This window comes from Cryptomeria japonica, chromosome 2 (assembly GCF_030272615.1).
Source record: "Cryptomeria japonica chromosome 2, Sugi_1.0, whole genome shotgun sequence".
Classification (NCBI taxonomy): domain Eukaryota; kingdom Viridiplantae; phylum Streptophyta; class Pinopsida; order Cupressales; family Cupressaceae; genus Cryptomeria; species Cryptomeria japonica.
In genome coordinates this window covers 520,230,998-520,244,242 of record NC_081406.1, presented here as the reverse complement: position 1 = coordinate 520,244,242, position 13,245 = coordinate 520,230,998, and the positions used below count along the sequence as shown (strand labels likewise).

The 13,245-nt window shown below is 34.9% G+C and overlaps 1 protein-coding gene across 1 annotated transcript; it reads right to left on the bottom strand.

The window, feature by feature from the left end:
* Window positions 1–7,203: 7,203 nt before the first annotated feature.
* Window positions 7,204–12,002, bottom strand: LOC131035256 (chromatin-remodeling ATPase INO80-like). The gene is made up of 2 exons (XM_057966922.2): window positions 8,497–12,002; window positions 7,204–8,212 (listed from the first exon to the last, which is right to left on the bottom strand). Exons 1-2 carry the CDS (start codon window positions 12,000–12,002, stop codon window positions 7,204–7,206), a joined length of 4,515 nt encoding a protein of 1,504 aa, XP_057822905.2.
* Window positions 12,003–13,245: the final 1,243 nt, after the last annotated feature.

The following is a 13,245-nucleotide window of genomic DNA, read 5'->3' as shown; positions in this document are numbered from 1 at the left end:
AGCTGTAGTAACTGGGGGAGGAGTATGGGATACTACTGCTGCATCCTGAAATGCATATTATTTGTCTCAATTTAAATTGATGTATAAATAAAAATTCATTTATGTAATTATAAATTTAAAGTGACTGATAAATAAAAAGCTATGAATTCAAATCAACACACACGTGTCTATCGCTCATGGGCAAACACCATGTCCATCAACTCATCTATCAATGCAAAATCCTTAGCCATGCAGGCCTGACATCTACTCCTACAAATTGTGCATAGATGAGATGTGGATCCATCTACACCAGCTATATCATCTATCCCCGAGAATATCCCTGAGCAACTGACATGCATATGCTGGATGGGCTCTTTGTTGCCACCTAGAGCAACTAATGGCTCATCATCCAATACAATAGGGTGTGCTAATGATGTCCCATGCTGGATGATGGCACCAGTCAATGTTGTGGCCACCTGAAGAGTCTGTAGCTCCATTGACTCTTTCAACTCTACTGGGACAACATGATGCACCTTGGGTTTGGGTGCTAAGGGGCGGTGACTCTCCGTAGGTAATCGCCTATGGGCTCCAAGTCTATCTTGGGTAGAGCCACCACCTCTACCATGGAACTCTCTCATGTCAAAATAGTTTGGGCACACATTGAGCACAAACTCACAATATACTTTTCTCAGAAAATATAATGGCACCTCATAATTATTACAAGGTGGATCATCAAAGACCATCCACCACCTCTGCCAAAAAAGATTCTTCATCTGCACATTGGTACACCAATGTATGGGATACCTCTTTGCATTAAGAGGTAATGACTGACCAATTTTGGGATCAACAAAAAGGGCACATATTTCTTGTTTACTAATATTTTTGTTTTTTACTCCCTCGTATGATAGCCCATTGGCATAGAATTGATGACACCTATCGCTAAAGTTTCCCCATTTGGTAATTTGTGTGGAAACAACTATGGCACCACTAGCTAATGTTTCTAGGCTAGTGGTGAGGGATTGATGATGCTCAAGTTTAGATGTTTTCAATTTAACAATCAGTCTATTGATTTTAGATGTATTTTGTCCTAACTGATTAATTAATTGCTCCTGTGTTTCAGGTGTGCAGTCAAATAGAGGAATTGGGGGTGTATCTTGTGGGTTTTCAGGAGGTGCATTTAGTTGTTCTTGTTGTGGATTAGAAGAATCTGGTTTTTGAAACAAAAAATTAAAAAACCTAATCAAAATTAATGAAATTAAATTCAAAATGTAAAATAAATTGAACAAATGAGAAAGAAAGACAAAAAGTAACAAAAAGTAACCTTGATCCATAGTGTCTGGAGGAGAGATCTAGCACCCCGTTCGTGGTTTAGGAGAGAAAATAAAGAAAAAACAAACTAAAAAAGCATTTTTCACAAGAAAATAAGACCCAGATTTTTTTTAAAAACTTTTTTTGACAAGTATCGCGTATGCGGTTCTTTTGGGATTATTAGCACATACACGCTCATTTTCCTAGAGGTAGTGCGTACCCACTACTTTTGCTAAAATCAGTGCATACGAGCTACCTTCTCTAGGCTTGGGAACAATAAACCTAAGCGTGTACGCGGTCATTTCAAATTTTAGAACCATGTACGTGCTGCTTGTTTTTCCATGTTTTTTTTGGGTGGTGTCCACTTTTCTGACCACCATCTTTGTGCACATACCCTAAGAGAAAAGTACTTGGAGAGGTAGGGAGAGATAAAGAGTGAGGTGAGATAAATAGTAGTATGGAGGGAAGGAGGTGGAGAGTTAAGGAGATAAAAATAGAGAGGGATGGAAGGAGAGGTAGGTAGAGAGAGGGAGAGAGGATATAAAGAGACTAAGAGGGAAGATAGATGAATAGATAGAGATAGAGGAGATAAATAGAGAAAGGGGGAGGGGATATAGAGAGTAGAAATAGATAAGTAGAGAGGTAGAGAGAGGGAATGACAAAGAGATGTAGATATAAAGAGAGAGGGTGGGAGGGAGATTTATGTAGAGAAATATATGTAGGTAGGTAAGGAGGGAGAGGTATGTATAGAGAGAGAGAGGAGGGAAGGAGATTTATGTAAAAAAATAGTGGTAGGAAGGGGTGGGAATGAGGTATGTAGAGAGAAGTAGAGAGAGAGAAAGATAGATTTAGATTGAAGGGTGAGAGAGAGAGGTATAAAGATAGGTCTAGATATTGGGGTGAAGAGGACATAGTGATATAGAGAGAGGTAGAGAGAGGGGAGAGAGAAAATGATGGGGAGAGAGATATGTAGAGATCTCGGGGAGACAAAGAGAGTGATATAAAGACAAATAGAGATGGAAGGAGGGAGGGGGAGAGAGAGAGTGAGTGAGTGAGTGAGAGAGATATTTATGTAGATAAATAGAGGTAGGGAGGAAGGGATTTAGAGGTATGTGGAGAGAGGGAGACGGGAGATAGAGGAAAGTAGAGAGAGAAAGGTTGAGAGTAAGATAAGTGTAGAGGGAGCATGGAAGGGTGGGACAAAGAGAGAGAGGGGGTATGTAGATAAGTAGAGGTAGGGAGAGAGTGAGTGGATGTATGTAGAGATAGGTAGAGAAGAGATAGAGATAAGTAGAGAGAGGGAAGGAGAGAGAGAGGTGGGGAGAGGGAGAGAGAGGTGAGATAGAGAGGATGATGTGTGTGAAGTATGTAAATAAGAGAAGGGGGGTATATATAAGGGTGATAGATATAGGTTTAGAGCTTGGAGAGAGTAAAGAGAGTAAGATGGAGAGATGGGGGAGAGAGGGGGGAAGGAGAGTATCAGGAATAGAGATAGGTCTAGAGATTGATGGAGACAAAGAGTGAAATAGAGATATAGAGAGAATGATGATACGAGCTTAGTGATTGTTGAAATTTGATTGAGAGAGAATAATGATATTAGCTTAGTGATTATTGAAATTTGACTAAATTTGAGAAATTATAAGATCTAGAGCTTGGGGAGAGAGGAGAGGGTGAGATAAAGAGAGATACAGAGGGAGGAGAAGGAAAGAGATAGGAAAATATATAGGTCTAGAACTTGGGGGAGATAAAGAGCATGAGATAGAGAGATAGAAAGAGAATGATGATAAGAGCCTACTGATTACTAAAATTTGGCTAAGTCTAAAAAATTATAAGATCTCCTAAAATCTAGAATCTACAAGCTTATAAATGTCAAACTAGCTGTTGTTGACCCTGAATCAATTGATCCGAGACCAGTAGCAAATCCAAAATCTCCACCTCGATGAACAAGATCCCTTCTTGTTCCAACATATGTTGTTCCAATTTATAAAAGTCTGATGTATTGGCTACCAGTGCCTCAAATATGCATATGCGAAGAGACGGAGAAGGAAATATGGACCCGCTGACTAGGCGATTATGAATGCTAGGCCCTAGTTGCAACCTCACATTCGAAAACTATAGTTTGAAACTTCGGCTGCCTACAATTCTATGGGGAGGTGGTTGGGGTGGGGTTACATCGAAAGATAGATCGATCTATGGTTTGCCTATTAGGTTATGTGGATTGAGCCATTATTGCGTGCGGGCCCATAGCATCCCTTTCAGTTTGAAAGCTGTAGCCAATTGATTGAGTTTACCTTGTTGACCGAGAAATAACACCCGTTATGATTCTTAGAGATTTAGAACCATTCTCAAACATCTTGCCAATATATACATAGAAGATAACTTAAAATATAAAAAAGATAAAAGACAAAGAGAAATAAAGCATACGTGTTATGCTTATTCAACAAAACACATGCATGTTTTTCTCTCATAAAAGCACATATTATTTTTTATTTTAAATAGCACATACGTGTTCTTAATTCAAATAACACATACATGTTTTGGCCTGGATTTTCTAAGCTTTAACATGTATGTGATTTTTGAATTTATCAAAAACATGTACATGTTTTGTCTATTTTAGGCATTTTTTTTGCTAGTGGCCACTAAATTGTTCACCATCTTGGTGCACATACCCACTTCCATAAAACATGTACTCTTTACTTTCACTTTCTTTATTTTCTTCACTTCACTCTATTATATTTTATAACGTTTGGTGAATGCATGTTATCATTTGATTTTAGATCTCTTGCTCTAAAAATTTTTTGCATTTGATAATGTGTTTTTTAATGAAGATTTTGATATGTTAGATGGAGAACTTAATGATTTTCAAGAAACATCTAGTTTTAAACTTTCCACTTCTTGAAACACTTCTTCTTCTAACTCTATTCTCTCGATCTTTCAAAAAAATTAAACTCTCCTGTAAATAATTCTTCTAAAAATCATAATGAATCTATTAAAATGATAGTTGTTTTTGGTGTCCCTAATTCACTTGAGAAACTAATAATCTATTTTGATAGAGAAAAGCCTATACAAAAGCCAATAATAACTATTTTTGGTGATCTTAGTACATCATGACCTCTAGGTTATTATCTACATATTTATAAATGTATTTTTTTAATACTATTTCAACAAACAAAATGTTAATATTTCAACAAGCTCTTCCTTCTCCTACACCAATTCTTCCATTTGCTCCTAAAACTATTTTGGAATCCCTAAGTGAGTATTAATCTTATCAAGAAACTTCATGTTACTCCTACTAAGATCTCCCTCCAAGATCTTCTTCAAACTTCTCCATTTTATCATGGTATGCTTTAGGAGTCTCTAAACAAGATCCTCATAACTTTTTTTGCTAGATCAAATTATGTAAATTTTTTGATATAATATATGCATTCTAATACACTAAACATTATATTCTATCAACATGAACTTCCACTTCTTGAAGCAAAAAATCAATATGATCCGTTAATTATAATTGTTACTGTAAATAATGTAGGTATTATGCACACTCTTATTGATCTTGGATTGGAACTCAATGTTTGCAGTTTTGAGCTATTACCTCAAATTCATTTAGACTTTTCTTCTCTTGTTGCTACATCTTTTATTATTCATAGGTTTGACAAGACTAGTTGACAAGGTCTTGGTACAATTATATTGCTTATGTAACTATGACCCCTTACGATATCCACCCTGATATATGTTATGTCAAGTACTTTACGATATGATATTCTTCTAGGTAGACCATGGATTCATTCCATAGGTGTCATCCCATCCATCTTACATCATTCTATTAAGTTTATTTATAATAATAAAGAGTTTACAATCAAGGTTGATGTAGAAGCCCTTTTGTATTGTCAAAGGGCTAATGCTGGTCAATATTCAATTCATCCTATTTTTAGTATAGACCAATAATAACCATTCAAGGTTCAAAATTAGTCAATTTCTTAATAACATCCGATTTATAATTTTTTTTTTCTAGAAAAAGAAAATCATATCTTGAACTCTAATAAACTAACCATATAACTTTTTTATTAGCCAATTAAAATAAACTAATTTTATATGTATTTATTTAATAATTAACACAAAATAAATGTCTTTGATAAAATTATAATTATAAATATTTAAAAATGCTACATTTCTTATAATAATTAAAGGTTGCCTCATTTAAACCTTATTTTACTATGGAGCAATAGATTAAACAAATGATTAGTTGATGTAATATAAACAAGAATTGGTATTTTCAATAACATTTTATAAAGTTTCATATATCAAATATAATTTAACCTCATATAAAATGTAGAAAATTCATCATTTATAATAGAGTGCGATCGGAATAAGAGAAAGACTGACCTTAAATTTGAATTGCTAAAATTAACTTTATCCTCATAATTAGTAATCAATGTTGTACAGTATATCATAGACCAAGCTTATTGCCCCATTAGGACCTTATCATATAAATAGTGTTTTAAATGGTGGTATTTATTTATTAGTACTTGTTAGTACTTGTTGTTAGGCTAGTACTTATTTTTATAAAGTTATGAATGATTTTTAAGATTCTAAATAATGAGATTATGTTTCAAATTTATTTTGCACATCCACCAAACAAATATTTAACAAATAATGTAAAAAACTATTTAACAAATTATTTAGACTCTGCATTTAAATCTTTTAAAGCTTTATATAAACAAATAAACATACAAATTATTTAGACTTTGCATTTAAATCTTTTAAAGCTTTATATAAACAAATAAACATATATATAATATAAATATATATATAGATTGAAAATATTATTTTAGTTATTGATGCAATATAAATAAAAATATAGTATACAATATATAGTTTTTTTACAATAATATTATAATATAATTATAATATTAATAATATAATAATTAAAATACAATATTATAAAAAAAATTCTAATGTTTATATCATGTATATTAATAATATGATTTGATTAAAAGACAATAATAACAATATATTATTTATATAAATTTGTTTCGAAAATTGAGAAATCTTTATTCACATTTTTAGGATTAATTGAATGAGTCATAATTCCAATATTTATTTTTGGTAGATTACTTCTTTTTTTTTGGCTTTTTTGCAATTTTTCATTAGAATAATATTTAATGATATAATATAATTAACTAAAAAATTAACCTAACACTTACCTAACATCAATTTTAAACATAATCCTAACTTAACCCTAATCTTATCTCTAAATGAATTGTAAATTTAATTATAATAATTTATTAAATAAATTTAAAATTTTAATTTAATCTTTTCTTTCAAAATTCTTAAAAATATATAATATTATAATATATCTTACCATTTTTCAAAATAAAAATTAAAATCAAATTATCACAATGCATATATATCTAAATTTCATCATATCCATACAAATAGTTGAAAATTGATTGGGGAGCACATTTATTTCATCTTCAATGATTAGAAGCACCGAAAATCATTGGGGAGCACATTTATTTCATCTTCAATGATTATAAGCACCCAAAATCTGCAATACAGCAATATGTATAACCAACAAAACAACCTTTAGGTTCTGTGGTAATGCCAATAGGCTAAACACATTCCCATCTCTAGGCTTCAGGCTTCTCTGGATTTAACATTCAAAGGATCTTGAACAACACCTCATCTTTGTAAAGGCTTGCTGATTGTCTTCCCATCTCTTATCTTTCAGCTTATAAAATATTCAAAAAAAATCATAGCAGATGCTTCTGAACTTCTAGGCATTTTTTCTTATCTTTGGAGGCTTTGAATGTCAAGAAGAATGATTTCTCACCAATTTTCATGGCAGATGCTGCTGAACTGCTGAATTATTGGACATGTTTTTCTCATATTTGGAGGTTTTGAAGGTCCATGGTTTTACACATCATCTTTTCTTTTCTTACGTTGTGTCTTTACTTTCCCAACCTCACCACCTTTATCTCCTTCCATCTCTTCAATGTGAACATCATCTTCAACAAACCTTACGGTTTTCTTCTTTAGCTTATCCTTGCCCATGTCTTTAATCTTCTGCTCCAGCTGAGAATCAGTATCATCATCCGTAAACAATGAAATCACATCAGCTGCAGCAATTTCATCAACCTTTGCTTGACGACCAGTCATAACAAGCTGCTGAACTGTATTCTTTTTGCTAGCTCTCTGCAAGATTTTTTCTTCAATAGTCCCCTTACAAATCAGTCTATACACAGTGACCTCCTTAGTCTGTCCAAGTCTGTGTGACCTGTCCATGGCCTGCTTATCTTGTGTTGGATTCCAATCACTCTCATAAAATATGACAGTATCTGCAGCTGTTAGATTGATACCCACACCCCCAGCTCGTGTGCTCAACAAAAACACAAATATGTCTGTATTTGTTTGGAATTCCTTGACCATTTCATGGCGGTTTGTCACTGTTGAAGACCCATCTAGCCTAAGATATTTGTACTTTCTGTACTTCATGTAGTCCTCAATGATATCAAGCATTTTTGTCATCTGTGCAAAAAGTAGCACACGATGATTTTCAGCACGTAGCCTTTTTAGCAAAGCATCTAAAATCTGCATTTTTCCAGAGTATGTAAGCATCTTTGCAAAACCAAAGCTTTGCAGAGGAGGAGAAGTTCCAAGTGTTCTTTGGGTCAGCTCAAGCAGTGGCTGTTGGGCAGCCAATTGTGAATTTATTTCTTGAATCAGATAATGAGGTTTATCTGGTTTTGCAGGACCATTGAATTCAGATGTCCGAGCAAAGCCCACCAATAACCTTTTCATCCATGGATGATGGAGTTCTTCCATTCTCTGATATGCAAATCTTCTGTCAGAGCATACAACATCCACAGGAGGAGCACTAACTGCAGGAACAAAAGAGTGAAAAGGTCTATACTTCCTAGCTTTCCTGAAAATGAAAACAAACATCGGATCAATACTTGTAGTCAGTTTAGATAAGAATTGCCCTGAGGCTTCTCCCATGTGTGTTCATCTGAGGACTTTAAGGAAAAATTAGTAGAAAATTGTTAAGATAAAGAACTGCTTTAAGACTTCTCCAATGTGTGATTTCAGATGAACCATCCAAATAAATTAAAGCTTGAATGTGCTGTTAAAACCAGAATTTCACTCACAACATATAAGAAAAGAAATAAACATGGAAACAATCATCCTGAATTTCAAATAATGTTTTACCTGAGAAAACGGTATGCTAGTGAAACAATCAATGCCTTTGAGAGGCCAAGAGGACTGCTTCTTAAGAAGGAAAAATCAGCAGGCCGGGGTGGCATCATCAACATTTTTGTTACAGCTCTTACTTTGCCTTCTTCCATCTCATTTGGATACTGATCGATAGTTAGAGAAAATAGCCACTTCTCTACTTGTGAGCTTTTGGCTAGAAATGCAACCTCAGTTGGAGAGAGATCAACCATGCGAGAAAACCCAAATGTGCCACTTCTAACAACAGATTCTGTTTCATTCTCGCTCACAGGGAACAGTGATCTGTGAACATTCTCTGTAGAAAAGACATTCAACAGGTTGTTTAACCATTTCTGCTGAAAACACTGAGGCGATCCTGAGCTGGACACTGGCAGGTTTTCAGTACACTCTCTGTAAACCAGTTTGGGGATCTTGTAGGATATAGGACTGTGCCTTCCAGCATAGTATATATCAGCTAATTTACCACAAGGGGGTGGCAAAAGAGAGCTTTGAATATGCCCAAAGTACATTGTTGTGTGTGCTTCAATTCTTTCAAAGAGGTCAGGATGATTGCATACTTTCCTTAGCTGCATAACAATGTTCATTAGACGATTGCTATCAAGTAATTCAGCTATTGAGACCTTATTCCTGATAGCGTGATAAAAAGTCTGCTGTCTAGAACTCAGTTTACAGTTGATTGTTAATTCTGTTTTGCCAGGCATTTCTCCAATCACATCTTTCTTAAGTCTCCTCAACATAAAAGGCTTGAGGACATCATGCAGTTTCTTAAGGTTGTGTTCATTGAGTAGACTTCCATGCTCAGCATGGCTCTCAATGTCTTTTGAGAACCATTCCTTGAACTGCTCCTGACAATTAAACAGGGTAGGCATGATAAAATGCAACAGTGCCCACAGTTCTGCCATGTTATTTTGAATAGGAGTTCCTGTAAGCAAAACTCTATTTCTACATTCAAAACTCATTAGAGTTTTCCACCTTTCACTGTTTGAGCTTTTAATTGCTTGAGCTTCATCTAAAATCATATACTGCCACTTAACTCGCTTCAAGTACTGTTCATCTTTGACAACGATCTGGTAATTTGTGATAAGTACATGGAAATTTGAATCCTTTCTATAAAGCTTTTTTGGATTTATTCTTTTCTTTAAAACTGTCCTTTCTGAACCCCAGTAAGGAAATGTTATCAAATCAGGGCAGAACTTGGCCATTTCATCAGCCCAATTAGGGGCAACAGAAGCAGGTGCAACAACCAGAAAGGGTCCCCATTTGTTCTTCTCCTCAGCCAAATGAGCCAAGAAAGATATTGCTTGGACTGTTTTACCCAAACCCATCTCATCTGCCAGTATACCATTCACTGACATTTCATAACAGTTTACAAGCCATTGAAGACCCTTCAATTGGTATCCGGTCAATGTGGCATGGAGCATATTGGGTGTTTGCACTGATGAGGTACAAGGCATTGAAGATGGGTTAACCAGGTCCATGTTACTACTAGAGCCCCTAGACTCACGAAGCCTCTCACATTCATCATCAAATTGGTTTATGATTTCCTTTTGTCTACTGGCAGCATCCAAGGCAGTTTTCAAGGCCTTTTCCTTCATAGCAGCATCTTCTCTGTCTTCTCCCTCTGTTAAATTTGCATTAGAAGTAGAAGCTTCATCTCCCTGATTTGGCTGCATAAAATGAGCATACATCTTTGATTTGGCTAGTAAGAAATTAAGTCCCCGTTGCTGTCTTTTCTCTTCCATTGCAGCTTCCTCACGCTTCAAGGCTTCTGCTTCTTCTTTCTCCTGCTTTTTCCTGTTTTCAACCTGTTCTTTGTCAAACCTTTTATAGAATATCAACATATCTTTAGCTAACTTTTTGGTTCTCGTGGCTGCACTCTTCATCAGTCTGAGAGACCTTGTGGATCTATTCTTAACCTCTTTTTGACAACCTTCTGCAAGTCTCTTAGCAGTTGACTGATTTTTACGATGCAACCACATGTAATGTCTGTGGTGCTTGGAGATGTCCTTTCTCACAACTTTTCGCCAGAAACTTCTAATTTCCATATCAGCATTTTCTATAGGTGAGACTTTTTGTAACATGAGCTGCTGCCTCTTAGGTGGCTGGTGTTCAATACTACGAATAGGGAAATTTACCTGATTCAAAGCTTTCATGCCACTACTAAGATGTTGCAATTGATCTGTTTCAGGAATTGCAGGCCTCTCTGGGACTATTGGGCTTTGTGTCACTGGCATTGTTGGGGCCTCAACATGATCAGACTCAAAAGCTTGCATCATTGTTGCCTCCACATTATCAGAATCAACAACTTTTAGATTTAAGGGAGCTGAATTAGAAGCTCGTAGTGCTCGATTTAAACTGTCCTGAAGAGATGGATACATTGCAGGCCTCTCTGGGACTACTGGGCTTTGTGTCACTGGCATTGCTGGGGCCTCAACATGATCAGACTCAAAAGCTTGCATCATTGCTGCCTCCACATTATCAGAATCAACAACTTTTAGATTGAAGGGAGCTGAATTAGAAGCTCTTAGTGCTCGATTTAAACTGTCCTGAAGAGATGGATACATTGCAGGCCTCTCTGGGACTACTGGGCTTTGTGTCACTGGCATTGCTGGGGCCTCAACATGATCAGACTCAAAAGCTTGCATCATTGTTGCCTCCACATTATCAGAATCAACAACTTTTAGATTGAAGGGAGCTGAATTAGAAGCTCGTAGTGCTCGATTTAAACTGTCTTGAAGAGATGGATACATTATTGAACATCCTGCATTTCGATTTGTAGCCCTCCTTTCAGCAGCCAACATGGCATTTAAACATCTGAAATCCAAACCACCATCTATTCGAACATCTGATAAAGTGGGCAAATTCATAGATTGTGCCAAAATATCATAAGTTGGTGGGATTTTAAAAACAATGCCATTTCCCATCTCTAATAATTGGGTTGAAGATCCAACTTGAGAAACAGTACACGGTTCAATTCTTCTTGTGTTTCTAGCAGAAGCAGCAGCCATTTTCTGTCTTTTCTTCATATGCTGTATGAGCATAAGTTGGTAATCTTCTTCTGATACTCGGTATTCATCATCTGTTATGCTCCTCTCAGAATCACTGTCATCACTTTCAGTATCTGTTACAATCCTCTCAGAGTCAGTGTTATCTATACCAGTATCTGGTATGATCTTGATCTCAGAGTCAGTATCTGACATAGTTTTCTCCGAGTCAGTATCATCATTTCCTGTATCTGTTGGATTAGATGAACTGTAAGTAGACTGATCTACTCTAAAATACTCCTTTGCATCTCCAATGATTGGTAATTTTGATGGTTGTCTGTCAGTGGGCACATTGGCACCACCTTGTCTTTCATTGTTCTCATCTGGTCTGTTCTCATTGACATTAAAATCTTCAAAATCCGGCAGCTTAAAACTTTTCAGAGCCTCCAAGTTAAAAAGCTTGCTACATGAATACACAAATAGAGGTTGTGGTGCCATCATGAAAACAGTTGCAGGAGAAACTGCTATCACCTATTTTATGCGCAGATTAAACTTGTTTCTTGCTTTTCCCTGATAAAATTATCCACTGAAAAAAATCACAAGTGGGTTTTTCAAATATAGTCTAAGTGCATCACCGCACTGAAAAAAATCGCGCCTCCGGGTAAAAAATTTCAAAAAATGCAACAACAAATAGCAAAAGGTTTCTTAAGCGCGCATTAAATATACATAAAACATAGTCAGAGAAAGGAAAGTTTTTCCTTAAATTAATCGGTCAGTCCTGCAGAGTTAACGCAGACTAGCTGATTTGGGTGAATGAAGACTAACCTTGTCACATCCAATATGAACTATTTCTTGTCAGGTGTTTGAAAGTGTCTATATAGAAAGCAAAACAAGAGTGTCTATATATAATTGTTATTGGACCTGGCATCCTAATATTTGTGACTTTTCAGAATACGACCTTTCAACCCTAATTTTTTTAATGTCAAAAACCTGCTTTTTTTTTTCTCTTTTAATATCATAAATCTAATTTTTTCACTTATCTGTATAAAAAAAGATTTTAATCTTTTCTTAATTTTTCTAAATCTAATATTTTTCCCTTATCTTTATGAAAAAGTTTTAACCTTATCACATCCAACATATAACCTAATGATTGAACTATTTCTTTTCAGATGTTATCACAATGGGTTCACTAGTATTAGTGATGCTTCAGAAGTCCGTTCAACATCTAATTTTCCTAATACCATAAACCTAGTTTTTCACTTATCTTTATGAAAGAAGATTTTAACCCTAAAAGACCTAATTATTTTGGTAAAGGAATTTCTTTGAATTTCGACTATTTTAAAGTGAAATGAAAAAGAATAGGTAAAAAAACCACATCAGACATACCTTCAGAACTTTTTTGTAAATAGGGTTAACAGTGAAGAACCTTCAATTGATAGAGCTTCTAAAAAATAATTCGATATTTTTTTGTTTTAACTCGTTAGAAAACATAGATATATAGTGTTTCATGTTTCATATAAAGACAGTATTACATTTATTTACTACCATGTGTTTAGGGTTAACATTAAGAATCTTCAATTGATAGAACTTCTAAAAAGTACTTCCATAATTTTTGTTTTGACTCATTAGAAAACTTATACATATAGTATTTTATGTTTCATGTAAAGACATTATTACATTTATTTACCATGTATTTAGGGTTAATATTGAAGAATCTTCAATTGATAGAGCTTCTAAAAAG